The sequence below is a fragment of the Lissotriton vulgaris genome, chromosome 8, assembly GCF_964263255.1.
Source record: "Lissotriton vulgaris chromosome 8, aLisVul1.2, whole genome shotgun sequence".
In the NCBI taxonomy this organism is placed as follows: Eukaryota; Metazoa; Chordata; class Amphibia; order Caudata; family Salamandridae; genus Lissotriton; species Lissotriton vulgaris.
The window spans coordinates 808,598,644-808,622,439 of NC_141696.1; the positions used below are offsets into that span (position 1 = coordinate 808,598,644).

Below are 23,796 nucleotides of genomic sequence, written 5' to 3' on the forward strand. Positions count from 1 at the left end.
AGATGGAGGGGGAGGCCTTTTCAGGCCTTTGCAGCAAGGTAGGAGAATGAGTGCCCTCCACTGTTGCTTTGGGGGATGCATGAGATGTGTGCAAGGGAGAAGGAGGAGGAGCTGTGGTTGATGTAGGTTGGTCCTTGGTTGTACAGGGCTTTGTAGTTGTGTGTTAAAATCTTGATTGGCATCTCTTGTGGATGGGAGTAAGTGGAGTATATTCAGGTGAGGCGTGTCTTGGGTCCGTCTGGAGAAGTCGAGGATGAGTCTGGCCGCTGAGTTCTGAACGGTCTGCAATCTTTTTAGGAGGTATGTCGTAATTCCTGAGTATAGTGCATTACCGTTGTCCAAGTGACTGGTGATGAGGGCTTATGTGACGGTGCGTCTGTTGGAGACTGGACACCATTTGAAGATCTTTCTGAGCATGCACAGAGTGAGGAAACAGACAGAGGAGACTGCCTTGATCTGGTTCTTCCTGGTGAGTTTGCTGTCCAAGATGATGCTGAGGTGACGGCCATAGTGCATGGGGGTGGTAGAGGGTCCCAGTTCAGCAGACCACCATGAGTTATCCCATGGGCAGATGTGGTTACCAAAGATCAGAACTTCTGTCTTGTCTGTGTTGAGTTTCAGGCAGTTGTTTTGCATCCAGTCAGTGACGCTGGTCATGCACCAGGGAAATTGGCCCTCACGGTGAATGGTTCTTCAGGTAGAGAGAGGATGAGCTGGGTGTCATCTGAGTTGGAGATGATATTCAGTCCATGGTTTCTGACGATGTTGGCCAGTGGGGTCATGTAGGCATTGATCAGAGTGGGGCTGAGGGATAAGCCTTGAGGGATGCCGCAGATGGTGTTCTTGGGCTTCAAGGTGAACGGTGGGCATTCTTGAATTTCTTTAGCAGATGGATGAAGGCCAATACTCAGAAGGAGTTGGCAATTGAGAGTACAATTTGGTCTCAATTCAGCATCAGCTTAGGAGTCTTGCATTCAGCAATGTATCGGGGACATGCACTGATGGTAATTGAGGATGTGATATCAGAGTTTCTGTCCATCTTTCTCAGGTTGAATGTGTTGTCAGTTTACGGGCAGAAATTCAAAACATCCATATTAGAAAGGGTTGGGGCGCTCATAAATGTAGAAAAAGAGGGAGACGTTTTTAGAGCCAGTTAAACCCCTTTCAATGTTTTGGGACTTGCACTGGAAAGACAGAGCATTACATAGCTATGATTACAGAGAAAGGAAGCAATGTAAGTTAGTATTGAGTCTTGAACTTCAGTCATTATTAAGAACATGGGGATCAGAAGGCAACGGGCCGCTGCCAGCAAGTCCATAAAAATACTATGTAGATACTACCACCCTTTTTTAGCATTTCCATTTCCTCAAGGATTAACATGATCACTGAAACTGATTCGGGAGATGGAAACTGCCCTGGCTGTTGTCAAGGAAGTAGTTGCCCTCAAAGTAGAACTGAAGCAGAGTTGTCATACTAAATTTAAAGTGAGGGGTGAAAACTATTCATAGAGTTGAAGGAGTGAAAGTGAGGGATTGGAGTTAGGTGAGCAGTGTCTGCGGGTGTGGTCAGGTGGATCATTGCTACTTTTTCCATGAAGAAAGGGGGAAAATCTTCTTAAATTTCAGCAAAAGATTGGGGCAGAGGAAGGTGGTGTTTGGTCAGGACTCTGACAAGGTTTTTGTAGTCAGTAGACAGTCACCGCTGACATCTGTTGACTACTGAACCAGTTGTCACTTCCGGGTAGCATCAATTCAACCTTCTACTCTTTTCAGGTTGGTAATTTGGGTACCATTCACATAGAGATGGCAAAATTGCACTACGAAATGCTGCCTAAAAAGAAATTGCTGTTAGATTGATCCACGTATTTGGGTCGCACCCATAATCTTTCTGTCTGTCATGTACATGAAAATCTGCAGAGTGGGAGCAATACGTCAGAATTTAAATAGTGTGGAAATGAGACAACATATTTTAGGCAATGGTTTCTTGTAAGCAGCCAGTGTGGACACATTTATCAACAATATAATCAGTGTACCTGGAGTAGGCTGGAATCCACACCTCCAGGGGCCATGGCATGGAGTACGATCCGGTTCAACAGACAATGAACAATAGAAATAAAACTACAGAACAGACAAAACGAATATGTGCCTGCTGTAAAAGACCGCACTATTGGCTGTACCCAACTCCAAAATGGCCATCGCTTCTTCACAAATGCAGGTGAATGCATGAGAAGCCAACTCTGGATGAGCATAAAGTCATTCCATGATGGTCACTGATGCATACACATGCATGTGCATGTATTGTGGAGCACCGGTGGCCATTATGCTATTTTTAATGTACTGTTACAACTTGTCCCACACCCTTTTAGAATGATACATTAAAAAGAAAAGTGAGTGGCAGCGCAAAAAAGGAAACGAGGGACCCGGCAGCACTTTGCAGCTGCTGGATCCTCCTAAAAAAAAAACATTTATTTGGAAATGAGGAGCAGAGCAGAGCTGAGCAACACAGGGAGTCATTGGGGGTTAACAGAGTTCCACGGGAAGCAACAGACGAGCAGAAAAGGGCAAAAAATAGACAGCAGGGGCATGCAAGGTGCAAATATGTCTCCTGGAACAGGGGGGGGAGGACTAGGAAAAACAGGCACGCCCATGAAGAGCTAAAAGATAAAGAATAAGCATTGAAAAAGCAAGTAGGTCTGGGTTTAAAAACAGGCATTCAGCCCTCTTGACATTGCCAGTCCTTTGGATAAATGTAGGAATGGTTGCTTTTCGCATACTATGCATATACAAAAAATGGCATTGAATCTCAAAACAGTGTGGTGATTGAGTGTACTTTTCTGATGTAAAATAGTCCCACAGGCATTTCAAAGGAAACACTTTCTGTAATGTGGAATTATACATCAAATAGCCATCAGCACGAGTTAAAAGAATAATACTCCTGTTGGCGGAGCTGATGCTAACTCTGTGCATATTAAAAGAAAATTGTCAATAAGTCATGCAGAACAGCTGTGCTGTCAAGCTAGACCTAACAAAGAATCCCCTAATTTCAGCAGTGGAAAGATACAACTCAACCAGGCATGAGACCTGGGTCGGACAATTAGAAGAATAAGAAGGGAAGCCATTGACTCAGGAGCAGAGATCTGAGACAAACAACAAAGTCCGCAAGTCACGAGCAGCGGGCTGACCTACCTCGCACTCTAATTATATGTTATGTAGGAGCAGGTATGTGATAGATAGATCAGGCTGTCTATAACTGAGACCTGAATATCAACATCACTGGACACGCGTCTCAACAGCTATCAGTTCGGTTCCCCTTGTCTGAGCTGAGATCGCCCTGCAGTATTTTAAACAACAGCTGCCATTTTTGCGTGCCTAAGAAAAGTTCCATCAACCCTTGCCTCCACACATTCGTATATCACATCCTAAAATTTTACCCAAGGACGGCCACCTTTCCTTCTTCACCACAATACCTTTTGATTGTGACTCATTTACTCACCTCAAGGAACCAAAACGGGCCCCAACCATAACTTTTAGAACCATTGATTGGTAATAAGTACAGAGAGAACAACCTAAATTCTTTACAGCCTTGTAATGCTAACATTAGCCTTGCTGCTGTATCCTGTGTACACTTTTTAAGGATCCTTTACTCAGTGGCGGCTGGTAATAAGAGCTTAGAGTGGTGGTGGGGGGAGGCCCTCAAACAAACATGCGCACTCACTTACACCCATACATCTACACGCAGATGCATGCACACACACCCGTTCACAACATGCAGTCGCAAATACACATACATACACACACGCAACACTCAATTAAAACACAACACTTACTTGCTACAGCTCTTGGGGAGGGAAGCCCCGGAGATGCCAGGATGGTGGGACAGCAGTCCCTACCTCGTCCAAGAGTAGGATGCGGTCTGTGAGACTGCTGACCAAAGCCAATCGGTGACAAGGTGTCAGTAATAGGCACTGTGCCCTTGGATTAAAACCGAAGCTCCCAGGTACGAGGCTATCTCTGATGCTCTCCTTTTTCACGAGGGGGAGGGCCTCGGGGACCCTTTACCAAGCTGAGGAAGTCACGCCCACAGGAGCTGTGACATCCTCAGCCCAGATAAGTTCACCTCAGGCTGCCAGGAGCCTGCAAGTTTAGTGCATGTCTAGCTCCTGGCGTGAAAATAAAGAGTGACTGTTAGGCTGGCCTTTGCTGAGCCTGACAGACACTCTTTATGTCCAAAAGGTGTGGGGGCGTGGCCCCTCCGCCCTTATGAACGGGCCACTTCTGCCTCTACTTATATGCACTGTGACATCCAAAATGTGCTCCTAGCTGATTGTGCAGATGTCAGAGGCGACATGAGGTACTTTATGAACAAGGATAAATTAATACTTGGCCTTCAAAGGCAGTAGCGTAGCAAGTGGGGTGGGGGCGGTCCACCCCAGGCAGCACGAGTTTTGGGGGCAGGAGTCTGCCCCCCTCTCTTAGATTTGGCCGCCGAGGGTAGCCAACACAGGGGCCGTCCCCGGGGACTAAATCCTAGCTATGCCACTGTCCAAAGGCAAAAAAAAATATCTATCTCGTTTTTTGGAGTTAGAAACAGTCTTCTTGCAATTTGGAATGTCTTATAATACTTTTTTCCCCTCTTATTTTTAGGTGAATTAAAGAACTTACCATCGTACCCAGGGCCAAACAAGATGAGGGACTGCTACTGCACAGTAAACCTTGACCAAGAAGAAGTGTTTAGGACCAAAATAGTGGAGAAGTCATTATGGTGAGTACGGTCACGTCAACATGATTTTTTATGACTGATAGAAGTAGATCTTTCCTGTTACTTACTTAGTGCTCCCTGTTGGGGCCATCTATGTGTTAGTATTAATTTGTGCTTTAATGGACTGCCTTTTGGGTGCGTAAGCCATTGGATCTTAGTTTATAAGAGGCCAGGAGCTTGTAGTCCTAGAAATCCAGTTTTTTGGAAATCACATTAGTGAGGCCATTTTTAAAAGTCACACATGCATTAAAACAACATGCATTTACCAGGACACAAGTTTGGATGTTTTGTCGGTGAAAAGGTATTTTAAGGCTTCACTAACAGACCTAAAGGAGGCACAGCATTGGCAACGGCACAGTCTGCTTCCTTCAAACACAGATTTCTTACATCTCTGGCAGTCATGATTATTTAAGGTCCACACAGAAACTTCCAGTTTTTTTTTTAGAGTTTTATATAACGCAAACTAGACCAGAGACATCAGGTATCAGAACCGCATTACATGAGCACCAGTTTTGTTACAGACGGACTCATTCATTCATTTTTGTTAGGCACGGGGAGGTACAAGTCATTTGCCTGGAATCACAGGATGTTGAGCGTTGTTGCCGAGAATCGAACCCGGTTCCCCAGCTTCGAGGTCGACCGCTCTAGCCATAAGGCCATACTGTCAATTAAGACTACTAAAAAAAAATTTAATTGGGTAAGAAATTAAAGCTGCATAATTTTTTTTATAAGGAGAAAAGAGGCTACCCAGTCAAAGTTTTGTCTTTGTCTTCGGCTTTCTGAAGACAGCTAGGATGTTTGGGAATTATGCCTCAGGATTTTCAATGTATTACTCTTTGTTTAATATAGTGGGGCTGCGTCCCATAATATGATACCGGATCTCAGTGATCATCACATACAACATGACAACACTTCCCATATAGGCTGAAAACAAAAACAACACCCTCTCAACCACCTAGCTTGCTATCCATGTGTGTAAGCGATGCACCACCCTGTTTATAGGTGTAGAAAGCGGTGTGCAAATGCTACAGTACAATACAGCATGTAAACAATTGTTTACCATGGAGATTGATTTTGTTTGTCGTTATTGTTGGCTGCATCTCAATGAGAGCTGATTTTTCAGCTGCCCTTGCTTGACTATTGTTCACATTAACCAAAACGCCTGCATGACATCCATTGTTTCCTACTGCTGGTTCCCTATTTTAGATAATACATTTGAAAATGTTGCATTAAGAGGTACAATTGCATGTCCTGCAATACGCCAGTTTTAACTTTACATTTCTGCGCCTACTGTTCTTCATTGTGAGTTGTAGTGTTTTTAATAGCTCGAATATAATTCCATTTGTCGGAATTGGTTTCCAACGTTGATGTTACAATAAGAAAAGGAATGTTTGTTTGTGAAAACTTTGTGGGACTTTGAATAAAAAGTCCATGTGTGCAGCTCTTTGTGCCCAGAGATCCTCTGCTGAAATCCCCTGAAATAAATGAAGCTGAGGTTAAATATGGTGTTGGCGGAACAATCTGCACTGATTGTGGGTTAGCAAACTGATTTTTATTATTCATTGTCAGCAAGACCCTCAAAAACCCACATTTTTGATCACTAGATGCATGTACTTTTATCGGTCAATTCCACACCATAGATATTATGATAGTCACATAGAGTGCAGAAGAGCAGTGAACTGAATTTATGTGTGGAGTGCCTATGAAACGCCACACTTACTCCCATGTCATGTTGGTGGAGATGCAATTGGAAGATGTAGTAGGTTTCTTAGAGAAAAACAGACTCAGGAGCCGTACAGAGGCTAAAGTGGCAGAGTAGCAGCGGCTGATTACAGGGAGCGGAGTTACATAGGGAGAGGATGTAGCCTTACAGCTAGAGCCATCAACCTCAAAGCTGGAGAACCGGGTACAAGTCTTGGCAACGATGCTCAACCGCCTGTGATTCTGGGCAAATCACGTAATCTCCTGTGCCGACAAAAATGATTGTGTCCATTTGTAAGGAAACTTGTGCTCATGTAAAGCACGCTGATATAATAAGTCAAGTTCGCGCTATATAAAGCTATAAAAAAAAATATTTGTATTCTATCTCAGCATCTTTGAGGGACAAGCTACTCGCCCACAAAAGCTCCCTGAGATTGGATATAAGTAGCCACGGTGGGCGTCCAAATGAATCTTTTACTCAGATATCAGTGGCCTGGGCAATGGAATGAAATACATTGACTTGGGCTTCCTATGCCAGCTGTTATTAGCCACTCTTGTCTTTGTGTTCTGGATCTTCTCCTGCGTTCATGAATGTCAGTGTTAGGGAAGGTTGTGGGATGTCAGTTTCGATTGGCAAACACAACCCAAAAAAAGTCAAGACATCACTGCAGTAGAACACAAGATTGCTGTAGACAGTGCCACCTGCCATCCCCTAGGCTTTAGGTTGTGGTATCCAAGCGTGTCACTGAATTTCTGATCTCCCATAGGGGTCCATTCGCAGTGCTTTACCCCCTTCTGTGCTTGGCAGAAGAGGAGTGAGGAATTGTACAGTAAGCCGCCTGTTCTTCTTTTAATTTAATAATTTGTTTTGCTGCATATGCTGTCCCCGCTCTAGCCGGGCTGGTGCCAGAAAGCTGCTACTCCTGTCAAGCTGGAAAGTGCTGCAGGGGGAACTGGCATCCTTGGAGAGGTCGGATTATTTCAAGAGGGTTTTCATGGCAATCTTTGAAGCTCGCTGAATAGAAAGCATTGATAACGAAGCCTGATGGGCTGAACATGCTAACTTTCCCACACGTAGATGCGCATTCGTTTCCGAAGGGGAGACAAAGTGTCTATTTTCTTTTATTTGGCAGACATGTTTGCTTGACCTGAGCACCGAAGAAAGAGTGGCCTGGCGGAAGGGGAATGTAGTTTAATGTCTGCCGTACCAAGGAAAGTGCTGTGCTGTACCAGAGGAGTAGCTTGTTACCAACACCAACTGACTAAGTGGAAGACCATGCTTAGAAATGCCGGAGGGCCTCCATCTGTTTTGCCATTATGCTCGTCTTTCGAGTTTGTTTTAATTAAACTAAAATACCAACACAGTCGACTACCAGCCTGTTATTTTAATGGCAGGCTCTACAGAAATGCAGATTTGCACAAAGAAAGCATTAGTGTTGGAACTATCCCTCTTTACAGTGTCTCCGCCAAACTTTATGCCTCCTGTCCTCCTGTTTACTAAACCCATTTTTGTTGGCGTTTGGACTCTGCATTTTATCACTTCTAACCAGTGCTAAAACACTTGTGCTTATTCCTTAAAACATGGTCAAATTTGCCTACTACACCTGATTGACACGTTTAATATTCTTATAAACCCCTACCAAAGTGGTGCAACATGTGTGTACCCAGGGCCTATAAATTAAATGGTACTAGTAGGTCTGCCGCAGGTGTTGTGCCGCTCACTTAAGTAGCCTTTTAAAACATGTCTCAAGGCTGCCAATGTAGCATGTGTGCAGTTTTAAACTGCAAATTTGGGCCTAAAACTCCTTTTCGAATACATATAAGTCCCCCCTGAGGTAGGCCCTAAACAGCCCATAGGGCAGGGTGCAATGTATTTTAAATGTTGGAAATGTACTATTAATGTTTTATATGTTCATGTAGTGAAAAACTATTCTGAGGCCTACCTCTCACATAGGATAACATTGGGTTACCTTATTACAAGTGCTAACATTTGATTGGGAACAGATAGAAATTTCATGTTTAGTCTCAAAAGAATTATATTTTCAATTCTTTTTTAATGGTAAAGTCGGATTTTAAGTCACAATTCTGAAAATGCCACTTTTAGAAAGTTGGTGTTTTCTTGGCCTACTCATTTGATGCCTGTAGCCAGCTGATTAGCTTCAGGGGTGGTGTTTGGGACGTGACACCCCTCCCTCCCCCAAATAAATGCATTCCTTGATTGGTAGTGAAGTCTGGGGGTCATGAGTCGGATCTCCTATGTCTTTGTTGGTTTGTCTCATTGTGAGTTAAGAATGAAACACAAAAGATTGGCCTTTGATGTAAAGCAAGAGAGAGAGACAGAGACAGAGACATACATCTGGTGGCCGATTTTCAAAATGTGAAACCAAATAACCTGGGATCAATACAGTCTTCCCTGCTATCCAAAAATATGTGATTGTAGGCAAACATTTTTATCACACAAAGTCTCCTTTTTCTTTATTATGACATATGAGAACACTTCCAAATTCTGGACTCTAGGATGTGCACTGTGCAAACACCTGTTATGTTTCATTTAATGGTTTATAACATTGCTGCATCTATAATAAGAATCAAGGCCACATTTAGGGGCCTATTACGATGTCGGCGGGTATGGGACCGACCGCCGATGTTGGTAGTCACGCCATTCAAATTAGGATGCGCCCGCCACACTGGCGGTCGCATCCCGCATTTTGTACATTGCGGCGGGCGTTGCTGTAAGCAGCACCCGCCGCAATGTAAAAAATGCATGTTGTGCATTTACATGCACAACGTGACAGGCACCGCGTGGTGCCTGCCACCTTGTGCATGCAACTGTGGTACTCCCCATGTGCACCCCCGGGCCCCCAGCAGCAAAAACTGCATGCCTTTCCATGGCAGCAACGCTGCCATGGAAAGGCTCCTCTCTGCTTGCATCGTAATATGGATGGCGGTGTCTTGCAGACACGGCCACCATATCATGCCCTTTTTCTGCCTGGTTGATGAGTTGACCAGCGGAAAAGCAGCGGACGGACTTTCCGTCCGCTGTGGACCCCCCAGCAATACTAATATGGCGGGGGGTCTTTCAGGTATGGATGGCGGGCGGATCGCCCCAGCCGGGCAAGCGGTGGCTACCGCCTTCCCGGCAGGGGCGATCCACCCACCATCCTAATGGGCCTCTTAGTCTTTACATGACTTCTGACTTGCCTCTTAGTTCACTAATGGCATTGTCGCTGGGGGAAAGCCATTAATATTTTGTTTGAAATCTATCACCTTTTAGATGTACTTAAATGGAACACTTTCATGTGTTAAAGAAATGTACTTTTTAAAATTCTGAATAATAATCATACTTCCCTTTGGGAGTGAAGTTTTCTTTGTGGATGTAGTTGTGGTTTTAACCCTTTTGTTTCCTGTTTTGCACTTCTTCTTTCCATACTTCCAATTGGTCAACTACAGAGGTGGCCTGGTCCTGTAAAACATACTTTTCATTCTTTATTTCCCACTCATCAGTTAGCAAATTAACTGTTTCATGATTGTATTAACAACTTTGTCCCTGCCGAATGTCTTGTAAGGCATTTTTCTCTAATCGTTTGATTGTGGGTGGAGAGCAGTTTGTTTTCACTAGTTGGGATTTTTTTCAATCCCTGTTGTTGTCTCTCCCTGTGTAGTGCAACCAAAGTTCTACAGGATTCATTGTTTACTAGACTGGCTTCTTCTTGGAGAATATATATTTTTTCAAATCTTTTTATTTAAACAAACTCGACAATAGGTACAGTAGCAGAAGGTCAATAAAAAGAGGACACAGCTAAATCAAATATGCATAGAAATAAAATGAGGTAGTTCATTGGAATTCATGGGGAGGGGAGGTATTCACTGTCAAGGTCACAGGGAGGGGTACAGATATCACCACGGTATGCATTCCAGTGGGCCCATATCTTGGACCATTTCTGGGGCAGCACTGAGCCATATACACAGTCTTTTCTCTTAGCATACACCAATCGAGGTCTTTTTCCCAATCAGTAATCGTGGGTGCATGCGAGGCCCCCAAAGCTGTGCTATGTTCCTCTTGGCGATCATATAGCCGAGTGTGACCCACTGTGTGGAGTATGTGTTGAGGTCGGGCGGTTCCCAGATGTTAAGGAGGCATCTGGGGCCTTCTGGCTTAATTTCAACCTCCAATGTTTCACTCATGACTGTGTGAATTTTGCGCCAGTATTCCTGAATTAGTTCACAATGCCAAATGATGTGTATAAATGTGCCCATTTGAGTGCATTCTCATCTACAAGACCCGTCTGCCAGCCCACCCATGTGCACCAGTTGGGGACCCGTTAAATAGATTCTGTGCCGGATCTTTAGTAGCACTAGGCGAAGCCGCGCCGAGATCACGACAGTTTGGGGGGAGGAGATCGCCGTTTGCCAGCTTTCATCGTCTAGCTCGATGCCATCTCCAGTCCACCTCTCTCGCAGTGACAGTAAGGGGTCATCCATATTGTTAGTGAGTTTCCGATAGGTAAGGGAGATAGCCTTTTCGGGCAGGTAACCATTTAGTAGTCTGTCCTCTAGCGGGGAGCTTTCTGGTGGGGAGGAGTTATCATGTAATGCTGTCTGTAGTGCGTGCCTGACTTGAAGGTATCGGAAGCGCTCTGCATTCGTCAGAGAGTACTGACTCTGGAGAGCATCGAAAGCCTTCACGCCCTCCGTGGTCCACAGGTCATCGATGCGGGAGATGCCAATTAGGTCCCACTTGTCGAAGCCCTTGGAACGTCCCAAGTCTCCTAGCTTTTGCGAGTCTCATAGGGGAGTGGCAAGGGTCAACCTATTGCTCCAACCGAGTGATTTTGTCGCGGCATGACGTATTTTAACAGTATGACTGGTAGGACCAGTAAGCGGGTATCTGTCTGGTTTGGAATATAGCGCACGATTTTAAGTCCCGTTCGGAAGGAGCCAACGGTCCATATTGAATCCCGGGTCGTAAGGACGGCCATAAGTGCAACGGTTTATCACAGTAAGTTACGCCGCCCAGTAATATTTTTTATGTTGGGTCATCCGATACCACCATCGTACCAACTGAGCATACGTTTTTGTAAGGCAATACGCGGTCTCCCACCCCATAGAAGGTCCTGCTGGAGCCCTTCAATCTCTTTAAAATACAAATTTGGAAAAGGATCGGCCGAGTTTTGTAGGGCATATAAGAAGCGGGGTAGGGACATTTTAAAAAGGGCTGCCTTGCCCAATAGAGAGAATGGGAGTGTCTTCCAATTCATGATGTCACATTTGAGTCTCTGCGGGGGAGGAACAAGATTACGGGCGTTTCTGACCGAGGGGTTGAGCGAGATGAATATGCCTTGGTACTTAAAGCCATCCGAAACTATCAGTATGGGGCAGTCCCGGGGCAGCGGAGGAGGGCCCCCACAAAGGACGTATAGGAGAGATTTTTGCCAGTTGACACGGAATCCAGAATATCTACCAAAGATATCTAGAATGTCGGAAACGGCTATAAGGGATCTTTTGGGGGACGTGAGATGAAGAAGGATGTCATCCGCATATAATGAGATATGGTCTTCCCATTCTGCTGACCACTGCATCCCTCGAGTCATCACAACCCTGCGGATCCATGCTGCAAGGGGTTTGGGGGCAAAAGCGAACAGCAAAGGGGACATCCTTGGCGGGTCCCTCAGCTAAGCGTGAATGTCTCAGATTTGTTATTGTTTCCGACTACTTGGGCCATAGGCGCGCTGTACAATAGATGCACCCACCAGCTGAAAATCGGCCCAAATCAAGACAAGTACTGCAAAGAGATAGGGCCACTCAAGTGTATCAAATGCCATAGTGGCATCTATGGAGACTATGACTGCATCTTCTCGTATAGTCGAAGTCCTTCCCAAACTCGGTGTACTCTGCGTAGATTCAGAACGGTGCTCCTCCCCGGCATTAACCCTGATTGATCAGGATGCACTAAATCCCCGATCACTTTGATTAGTCTATTGGCAAGCACTTTAGCTAAGATTTTAGGTTCCGAATTTAACAATGAGATGGGGGGGTAGGAGTTGCAGTCTGTTTTGGGTTTTCCGTCTTTGTGGATTGTAACAATAGTGGCGATTTTCTGGTCAAATGGCAGTAGTCCTTGCTCCAGGCTGTCTTTATACATGGATTTCAAATATTCGAAGAACCGGGTTTTACCATCAACCTCTACACGTAGACCCGCGGGGAAGAGCATGGCATATTTAAGACCTTTCTCCTGCAGCCGTCATTTAACATCCAGGAATGAGCGTCGGCACATCTGCACTGCTCCTGTGAAGTCTGGAAAAAAGGTAATTTCCACGTTATCCATCTGGACTGGAGGAGCAACCCTAGCAGGTTGGAGAATTGTGTCCCTGTCACTATAGTTTTGCAACCGGGCCAGTATCGGCCAGGGTAGTACTCCAGCCTAGGTCGGCCCCCTGGTACTCTATGTGCTCTTTCAATCACGAGCAGTTTGGACAGTCCCTTTGGTTGTAATTTTGTTATAATAATATTTTCAATGAACAGGTCTACGGCGGGGCCCTCCGATTTCTCCGGCACTCCAAGGACGCGGATGTATTGCGTCGTAAGCGCCCTTCGTAGTCGTCCAGCTTGCCTTCCATGAATCAGCGGAATGCCTGAAGCTCATGACATCGGCATGCAGTTGCAAAGTGTCTTCCACAAGGCTGGCGGTGGTGTGCTCTAATTGTTTGACCTTTTCCCTGTTCTTAGTGAGGTCAGCCCTGATCAATGTCACTTCAGAAGATAGGGCGTCAATGGATGTGCGCACCCCTGTTATTGCCGCCATTAAGTCCTTCATCGTGGGTTCGGAAGGGTCCAGCTCTGCGCCACTGGGTTGTTTGTCACCAGCTCCTCTTTGCTCGAGTAGGTCCGCCTTCGGACAGGTGTAGTGATCAAGCCTGCTCTGTTGGGACGTCTTCCTGCCTTTTGCGTTGGACACTGTGAGGGTCCCATTCACGCACTTTTCCAACGATGGGCCATCCACTGAGTAACCTGGGTCCAGATCGTCGTCCCAAAAAAGGGCTGGTACAGGACACTAAACAGATAGGCACTCAAGGAGGGTCACTCAGTACACAGACTTCAAGTTATGCGCTCCAAACTGGTTCTAGCAGCTATCCATTCACTCCCCGTGAGTCGTTAAGGCCCTCTCATCCTCAGACAGCCTCAGCGTGGCAGGCTACTGAGAGCTGAGTCTAAAAATGTGAAGTGTACAAGAGCCAAATACACTCTTTATGGCGCAGAGCAGTTGTCCTGGCCCAGTTGAAGGAGCTAGCAGAGGACGGGGAAGGAAGTGGGCGAAGAGCGGCACAAGGGGCCCCCAACAGCTGGCACTAGCAGTGTGTGAAGGGTGAGGGTTTTCCGGTTTACCAGCACAAGGATAGGCCCTACCAGGATACCTTCACGTCCTGTGAAGGGTGCAGTCCGCTTTGTGTGGAGAAGCACAGGTCTCTGGAGCCCCAGGAGCAGGAGTCGCGAGCTCCGAAATCCATGTCCTGCACTTGACCTTACAGCTCCCCCGAGATGATGCCAGGGCGGCCCGCCGGCCCACCAAAATTCCGCTGCGACAGTCTTGGCCGCCACAGGCACCGGCCGTCGTGATCAAAGGGCCCAAAGCAGTGCACAACACAGCCGCCAGTCACAGGCGAGTCCACCCCAGCGGGCCGCAGGGTCTGGAACCGCCCTCTCAAACAGCCGTCCGAGGCTCACTGGCACCCCGATCAGGGAACCGACTCTGCATCGTCAATCCCAGCCCCTATGCCGCAGTCCTCGAGTCCGGGTGTGAGGCCGCTACACCTTAACTCCCAGGGGCACCCAAAATGTTTTCGAGCCTCGCACTCAAACTTCACGGCCCCGCCGGGGGTGGGGGAGGGGGGCACGCCGGCACCCACAATGTCTGCGGCAGCAGGCTCCTCTACTCGAGGCCCTGGCTTTACCTCGCCACAGGCCTCGAAGCGTAGATGAGCATATCTTCAGCCCAAGACGTCCGATTTCGGTCAGAGCTGCGGCGGCGTGCACCGTTCTCCCTCCGGTCTTTGATTTCGCACTTCTGTACCTGATTAATTTGGTGAATTAATGAGGTAGAAAAGGAGGGCTAAGGAGAAGCCCTAGCAAGCGGCCATGTCAGTTTGCCGCCAAGCCACGCCCTCTTCTTGGAGAATTTGTATTGGTCAGTTCCTTCCCATTCTGCATCAAAACAGGTTTAGCTTTCTGCAGGAATCTTAACCTACATGCGAAGAGACATGATCTGATTTAGTAGGACACAGTACAATTAGTATTAACTGTTGAAAACTACCTTTAGATGGCAGGCACATGGTATCGTAACATGGCTACAAAAGCCAATGGCGCCAGTGAGAATGGGGCCTCCTGATTCTTGTGCCATACCTCAGCAGTTCAGAGTTGTCTGCTAGGCAACTGCGCATAGATTTACTTATTTTGGTTTATAAATCGATGAGTTAAATGACAGTTCCTTAGGTATCAAATTACCTCGTCATTCTTGATTGTGTTGTGGTTACTCCTTGGGAGCATGTTGAGACTGAGTTGTGTTGACTTGGATAAAATCTGGCTTCATTCCCTTGTAAAGACTGATCATGCATCGGTCAAGCACCTTTCCGAGGTTCTGTTCTGGTAGTTAAATAGGTCGCAAGGTAAAGTGTTTGCAAGATTCCTCCTCATTCAAGAGGCTTTTTAGGTTCTTTCCTAATCACATAAGGACTTAAGAGAGCATTTTGAGAGACCTGAGGTTGATAATGCATTTCCCATCTTGCCAATCCTTCCATCTTGACACCAGAAACGTACCTTTGAGGTTTCGCTATTCTTGGTTAATGGTTACCTAGTTTCCACTTTTTTTGCTCCTCTCTCCCCTCTGAGAATCACTGCCTGAATTTTGTATTAAAAAAAGGCTCATATCACTTGTTCCAGTTGGTACAGTTTCCCAACGGCAATCTGTGCTGGTGCCAGCTGTTTTTAGCTACTGATCCTTGGAGAGTGGACAGAGATGCAAAAGGGAAGCCTTGTCAAATCACCATAATTGGCTGCTCAGTGAGTAGTTGTTTCTGCCACCTTGAGGAAAGAGGTGTGACACTACTGCAATGGGCACTAAATCAATAGCCTATGCTGCTTGGAATGTGGTATTTTATTATTGTATTTTATATAGTTCCCATGTAAGGCGTTCAAGCTCTTTAAAATGTGTTTCTTTAGTGCATTGCTTTCGAGTTCCAAATACTGTTTCATGTTCAGGGCATTTTGTAAGGCTGAATAAGAAGTAGATATTCTAACACCCAGGGCAATGTGCTGCAAGGCTAAATACTGTTAATGTCCTAAAGGAGAGACCAATTGCATTGCAAATGCTGGTTTCACTTTCTATTTTTTGGAGTACTCGGCAGATGCATTTGACTGTTGGGCTACTCCTTTCTTAAAATGCCCTTATGCACACATTTTGTTCATTTTTTATTTACTGCTAGAAGATGGGCATCCACAATCTTGGCACATTAAATGGGAAAAAAATGGCGCCTACCTCATGCTGTACATGTGGCGAAGCATGGACAAGCAGATATCACCGCACTTGGCCTCCATAGCATCATACATATTGTCTTGCGTATTTTTTCTGATGTGGAACTGTATCAGAAAAAAACATTGACAAAGCAAATAGGCCTCTATTGGCAAAGCCAGAAGCAAGACCTACACAGGCTCTGACAATGTTTTTTTGTTGTTGTTTAACTTGCAAGGTTGCTCTCCTCAGTGGCAAATATCCAAACCTCCACAAGAACAGTGTTAGTAGTGCGATGCATTCCTTGCCTTTGGTATTGGTTGTAGTGTCTTGCTGGACATGTTCTAGTGTCTCAGCAGACACTTAGGGGCTCATTATGATGGTGGAAGGACCGCCACTGCCGAGACGACGTTGGCGGTCCTTCTGCCATCACTGAGCATTTTACCCACCGCCAAATTAGGATGGCGGTGGGTATCGCGGCAGACGATAAATCCGTCTGCCACTTTTCCGCCTGTGGCAATCGCACTGATTGCCTGTTGGACGGAAAAGAGCTACTAATATGGTGGTGGTGCCTAGCAGGCACCATCTGGCTTTTTATGATGTGTCCTGGGAGATGCCTTTCCATGGCGGCAGAAGGCTGGTGGGGATTAGGTTTGGGGGCCTGTTGTTGGCCCCTTCAGTGTGGGGGGAGGGTGTAGGTGCACGGGGGTACCCATGGTACCCCCTACATTCCCATGCACAAGGTGGCAGGCACAGCGTGGTGCCTGCCACGCTGTACATGGAAATGCACATTGTGGCATTTTGGCATTGCAATTGGTGCTGCAGCCAGCAGCACCATTCGCAATGTTAAATGGCCAGGTTGCACCCGTCATACTGGCAAGCGCATCCTAATTGTATGGTGGGCGAATCCTAATTGGACTGGTGGGACTGCCACACTTCTGGCAGTCGGTACCAGCACCGTTATGATGGCGGGCGGACTGATATCTTCCCGCCAACATAATGAGCCCCTTAGTTGGTCAGGCACTCCCTCGTGGGAGTGGACACCCATCCACCACAGGCGTCACTAGTGACGTAAACCTGCTAATAAAAGGGCCCGGTTGCATGTGCTCGTGGCCAGTTCACTAACCGTACTCAGTGTCTGTGTCGTTATTAGTAGCATGTGGGACTGGGACCCACAACACTACAGTGATCATTGTGGAGAAGTAGTCGTGATAGAATAGTGCAAAGGAAGAACGCAATCTTCTTCGGGAAACTCTACGACTAGATTACGTCGTAAAATTGTAATACGCCTCTAGCCGTAGAAGCAATGGCGGCTGGAGGACTTTATTTTATTTAGTCTTTAGCATGCCTTCCCTAGCCTCACCACTATGGAATTCTTCGTTCCAGTGGATTCCTAGAAAATTAACTACACATCTCAGGGAGGTTTGTTCCAAGCCCACTCCGAACAAAAATTGCTAGTTCCGGTATAATTATGTAAATGTCCGTTCCTCTATATTTTGGCCTGGCTTTCATTGTACAAAGTAACCCGCGAGCCCCTCTATGTCATTTTAACTCGCTCGTGAGTCATAGCTGTCCGTTTTTTCCGCTGTTTGTTTTCCGAATCACGCTGGGACGTGACCCCACGTCTCGAGGTCATCCCTCTGGATGAATCCTGCGTTTCTCCTCATTTAGGTCAGTAGGAGGCTGCAGAGGGCTGTGTGGCATATTAAGCGGCCCTGAAAAGGATGAAGGCCATCGCTGGGAAACCCATAAACAAAGAGGTTTAGTTCTGGATGTTTCATTATTATTCATCCGGCAGCCTCTTCCTCTCTGACCGCTGCCAGTTCCCAAACACTCAGCTTTTGCAACTTGAAGGGATTTAGAAGAAAAGCTGCATTTTGCGCTGGAATGTACATCCAGGCCAAATAGAACTAGTTTATATGCGTCTTTTCCTCAGTGATGTAGCTTTTACCTTTGGGCAGGGAAAAGGGTCTTCTCATTCTTTCAGTATTCCCTCTGTAGTTCCTCAAATGTGATTCTACAGCAGGGGTCTCCAAAGTTGTTCCAGGAGGGCTAAACCCATGCCATATTTACAGGCTAACACCTGACGATGGAAAGGAGTTCTATTTAAATTAATTTTATGTACATTATTTTATGTGAATAGCCCGAAAACCTCTCATGGGTCTGTGTCCTTTGGATGTATGTTAGACACATCGGTTCTACAGGGTGAGAAATAATCATCTCTGTCCGTGGGTACCCATACAAGATTTAAAAAACAAGCATTTGCTATACAATCTGTCTCGTATTGGCTGCTTGGAAAGTGAAAGCGCGCATGGCGCACTGAATGTAAGGAAAGCATGTTGTGCCTGCAGTAGGAGAAACTCATGAAAGAAAATAGTGCTTCCAGATTAAATAAGACGTACAGTGTAAAAACCGAAGCAAAAGGGCCAGTCCTCATGGGAGGTTATAAATGAAGACAAAGCGGTACTAAGTAGGGACTAACAAGCCTATGAACGAATCAGAAGCCCGCATTTACTAAGGGCAATGCCACAAGCCAATGATAAATATGGACAGAGAGTGGGCGGGGCTTCAAGTCCATAGTCTAACACAGAGTGCCTCACAGAGCAGCGCATGCGCTGCCCAGGCTCGACCTAACAATAGGAAAGAGGCACACACAGGTCTGCATCTTCGGTAGAAGTGCTCCATAACATGACCAGCAACATAACTAATCATCACATCACTACAGGTTGTAGTGAGCCAGCAGAGACCAACACAATTAAGGGCCCACCGCAGCTCAAGGTGACATAACGATTTAAGGGATCTTTGATGACATCAAGCCTGAACCCCAAGAAGGCCAAATCACCCTTTCACTCTTCCAAAGTTGATACATTCAGTATCCTTAAGTGTGGTAATAGTAACTAACACCTGTCATTTTCAGAAACTAGAAACATCACAAATTGCAATATTAAACACTAGATAAATACAATGTACTTTCATTAAATCTAATTAAGCTTTATGAAAGCAAGGGAAGTAACAAATGTTACATTGCCCTACCTTTGTGTAGCACTTATGTCCCACACAACCAAGGGATATAACCACGAACCTAACCTAGAGATGGCAAACGTGTACTTGGCATAAGGTGCACTAGCGCAGGTGTCGAATAACCAGAGGTTGACAAGGTTTAAAAGAAAAAATATATTTTCTCAGGTAAACAGTAGACAAACCCACCAAATCCAATTTGACCGGTGTAAGGATCAGCTCTATCATGGCGTTGGCTTGTGAGTGCCAGTTCCATCTTACCCACATTCATCCCTTTAGAATTGCAAACCAAGACTTAGAGAATAATAGAAAAAATACCTCTGGAGATTGGGAGAATGAGAGAACAATACTATATGGAATAGAGATCAAGGTTCAAGCAGACAAAGAGAACTAGACAAAGAAAGAGCATTGCCAGCTTGTTTCAGGTTGGCTGGCATTGACACATCTCTAGCAAAGAAGCACGTGTTCTGAAACCCACTTAGAACACGCACACATGCCCAAACAGCTAACAGACCTCTCAGACTGCCAAGGCACTGCTAAGCCTGTCTTCATTCTTTCCCAGTTTCAAAAGACTCTAACCAGAAGTTGGCAGATATTGACCTGTCACACTGAAATCCCCTCAGGAACTTAGACATTCTCCACCCATCCCCAGGCAGGTCACCTGCTTTTTTTGGATGTATGTCACAACGTTGACCACAGTTGCAGTACATCATCTAGCACATAGTGTAATGTTTATGGTCTATGGTCGATGCATAGGTCAACCAAATGCAGCCGTCAATTTCGATTTAATGGAGTTCTGTTAAATATGGGGTTGTCCAGGTAAGATGGATGAAATGTGATCATAGTGGTATTTCCACAGAATCTGTTGTCTTATAGTCAGTCCAGGGATATTCCTTAGACTTGCTAAATATGGGTTTGTCCCTTTCAATCAGTGGAGCCTTACGTAACACACCGTTCCAGAGATTTTTTGCTTTATTCCTAACAGGCAGCCATCACATGCATGCAGCAGCCGCCATGTAGTGGTCAGGCAGGCAGTTGGATCTTACACACATCCTTTGCTAGTCTGACCAGTCGCCGGGAAAAATGCAAAAAATATTATTTAGTACAACACACATACACTCCAAAAGGCAACAAATAAAAAACGATAACTCAATCTTACTATAGACCTTCTGCTTGGGGTGCCCTCTTATTCAAGGCCATTATTTTTTTTCATAAGTGCTATCATTACAGGCCTTATTTATTACACATTACTCAATACATTTTCTGCGATGAAAAACATTTATGATTTACGTAATTTAAGAATGAGCTATCAGTTAGACCTTGTATTCCCGACTGAGGTGTGGTTAAGACAATTCTGTACCAGTTCTTCGTGACTTTTCCCCAGCTGTCTACACAGCATCCTGTTAAATGTAGGCTACTGCCCTAAGGAAGGCTTAGCAGCCTTTACAACCGATCACCTCCTCATCAAGGAAATAGCAGTCCCTTGTAATGGGGAGGCTCAATTGCTGCTAAATAAAAGTTGTATTTTACCATGATACTGTGTAAGCTTTCTATTAGTTTACTTCCCACTCCTCTGATTAGTTTTCTTCCTGGACGTGATGGGAACACCAACTGTATTCTTGGTGCAAGCTTCCAACTCTAGGGTATTGTGTCTCCTGTATGGCAGATTTCTACTTTGCCCAGCTGGTTTTAGATTCAGCTCTTATATTAGGTCTGATTTTAGTATGAGAAATGAGATATCTCTCAATCCAGGCTTTGTTTCCTTTAACCTGATCAGATCTTGATTGCTTCATACCCTACCATGCACAGTGCCGCTGTTGTATCCTCTACTGTAACAAGAAAACTTTGAATGCAAAGATATTGAACAACATTTTAACATCCTTGTAGGGAATCATAGTGTCAGGCTATAGAAGAGAAATGCCACAGGCTTGATATGATCTGCGACTGAGCTGCCACAGGGATTAAAGAGCTTGATTCACAGAGGCAATTTTTTTTGTCCGGGATCCCTGGCTCACCATTGCCAGTTTGGCATTAGTAATAATGCCTTCCTCAAAGAAAACCGGTGGTGTGATGCATATTAAAAGCAAGGCGGGAGCTATTGGCTATGGCAATGTGTTTTAACCATGTTATCCACCAGTGTGGCTGCTGTTCAGAATGTCTAAATGTTAGTGGCGTGGAGTGCGGTGGGATGGGGTTGGGTAGATTGGAGTGGGGTAGATTGGGGTAGAGTGGAATGGGGTTGATTGAGGTAGAATGGAGTGGGGTGGATTGGCTTAAATTGCAGTGGTAGTAGAGTGAGGGACAATGGAGAGAGTGGATTAGGGTAGATTGGAGTTGGGGTGGAGTAGGGTAGATTGAAGTGGGTTAGGTTGTAGTGGGGCAGTTTGGTAGATTAGCGCAGTAGATTGGAGTGGGGTAGATTGGGGTGGAGTGGGGTAGATTGGAGCAGGGTAGATTGGGGTAGTTTAGAGTGGGGTAGACTGGGGAGGAGCCACTAGGAGTAAGGTAGATCAAGGTAGATTGGGGTAGAGTAGAGTGGATATATTGGTTAGATTGAAGTGGAGTGTAGTAGATTTGAATGAGATAGATAGGAGTGGGGTACTTTGGAGTGAGGTAGATTGGAGTGGAGTAGGTTGGAGCGGAGTTGGATTGAGTGCAGTGGGGTAGATTGGAGTGAAGTAGATTGAAGAGGAGTCAATTGGGGTAGATTGGAGTGGAGCGGATTGGATGCAATAGATTTGAGTAGGATAATATGGGGTGGAGTGGGATAGGGTAGATTGAAGTGGGGGAGTCAGATGGATTGGGCTGGAGTGGGTTAGAGTGGACTGGAGTGGGGTAGATTTGAGTGGCATGTGGTAGATTGGAGGGATATGGAGTGGGGTAGATTGGTAGAGTGGAATGGAGTGTGGTAGATTGGGGTAGAGTGGAGTGAGGTAGATTGGGTGGATTTGAGTGGGTAGATTGGAGTAGAGTGAGGTGGTGTGGAGCTGGATAGATTGGAGAGTAGTTGAGACAGGACTGGAGTGAAATATATGGGGAAGAGTAGAGTGGAGTGGAGTAGGTTGGGTGGATTCGAGTTGATTAGATTGGAACTGAGTGGGGTAGATTGAAGTGGAGTAAATTGGAGTGGGGTAAAGTGGGGTAAATTGGGTTGATTGGGGTGGGGTAGATTGAAGAGGGATGATTGGAATGGTGCAGTTTAGAGTGGGGTAGATTGGAGTAGGGTAGGGGTGGTGTGAGTTGGTTTGGAGAGGGATAGAGTGGGAGTGGTTGATTGGGGTAGAGTGGGGTAGATTGAAGTGGAGTGGAGTAGTTGGAGTAGATTGGGGCATGGTAGATTGGGGAGGTGCACATTAAAATTGGATAGACTGGGGTGAAGTGGCATGGAGTAGATTGGTGTGGGGTGGATGGGGTAGAGTGGATTAGATTGGAGTGGAGTGCGGTAGATGTGTGTGAAGTGGAATTGGATAGATTTGGGTAGAGTGCATTGGAGGATGGTAGTGTGTAGATTGGGTGGCTTGGAGTGTGGTATGTTGGAGTGGAGTGGGGTAGATTATGGTAGATGGGAGTGGGGTAGATTGTGCTGGACTGGTGAAGATTGGAGTGAAGTGGGTAGATTGGAGTGCGTAGATTAGAGTGAAGAGGAATTGGATACATTGTAGTGGTGTTTGGAGTGGAGTGGGCTAAATTGGAATGGAGCTGGGTAAATTGGACTGGGATGGAGAAGAGTGGAGTGGGGTAGATTGGAGTGGAATTGGGTAGATTGAAGTGGAGTGTGTTGCATTGGGGTACATTTGAGTGGAGTGAATTGGGGTAGATTGGAGTGGGGTACTGAAGTGGATTGGAGTGGGGTAGATTGAGCAGAGTGTGGTAGATTTGAGTGAAATGCGGTAGTTTGGGGTCGAGTGTGGTAGACTGGAGTGAGGTGGGCTTAGTTGGGTTAGATTGTGTGGAGTGGGGTATACTGGAGTGAAGTGAAGTATATTGGAATGGAGTGGGGTAGATTGTGGTGGAGTGGGGTAGATTGAAGTAGAGTGCCACGCGCAGGCAAAAAGCCACATTGATACGGGTGGATCAATTTGTGTACCAAGGCATGGAGACATTGGGCCGCAGAGGCAAAGATTTTCATTTCTGTGTTAATGAGAGAGATCGGATGGTAGTCCGCACAGCAGAGAGAGGGTGGCTGGGTCTTTGGAATGACCACAAAGTGGCCACATCAGTCTCAGAGGGGAAGGAGCCCTTCTCAGTTACATGCCGGAAGAGGTCAACCAAGTGGGGCACCAGTAAGTCTCGATATGTTGCATAGTATCCCTGCGGGAAGCCGTCTGGTCCTGGTGTCGTCTCAGAGTGCAATAGGTAGATAGCCCCATGTATCTCCTCCGGGGTAAGAGGCAGGTCTAGGTCTATCGATTCGGTCTGAGCCAGGCAGGTTAGCTGGACCTCCGCTTGTTCCAGCAAATCAACCAAAGGTGCCCGTGGGGTCGGGCTGAATAGAGCTGGGCATAGCAACCCGCAAAGGTTTTGGCAATAGCCCTCGATGTGGAATGATGGATACCTGCAGCGTCACAGATTTCAGGGATAATTCTGTTAGCCTTGGGGTAGGAGACCAACCTGTGGAGGAGTTTTCCATTCTTGTCACCCCACCCGTAGACACGGGCCACAAAGGAGCGCCACAGCATCTTGGCATAGTCTAGGGAGATCTGGCGGATCTCTTCCCGGATCGCCTCAAGCTATCTGGGTGGATGGGCGTCATCCGTGTCTGCAAATGTCGATTCCAGCTGCGTGGCCTGTGTCTCAAGCTGGGTCAGGCGAGCAAT

At 46.1% G+C, this 23,796-nt stretch overlaps 1 protein-coding gene across 2 annotated transcripts in view; it reads left to right on the forward strand.

Annotated features, from left to right (window-relative positions):
- Positions 1–23,796, forward strand: part of RASA3 (RAS p21 protein activator 3) — an 897,341-nt gene that overhangs the window by 218,302 nt on the left and 655,243 nt on the right. For both annotated transcript variants that reach the window (XM_086934683.1, XM_086934684.1), the window contains exon 2: positions 4,644–4,761. In XM_086934683.1, coding sequence (XP_086790809.1) covers positions 4,644–4,761 — 118 coding nt within the window. The remainder of the gene's footprint in view (positions 1–4,643; positions 4,762–23,796) is intronic.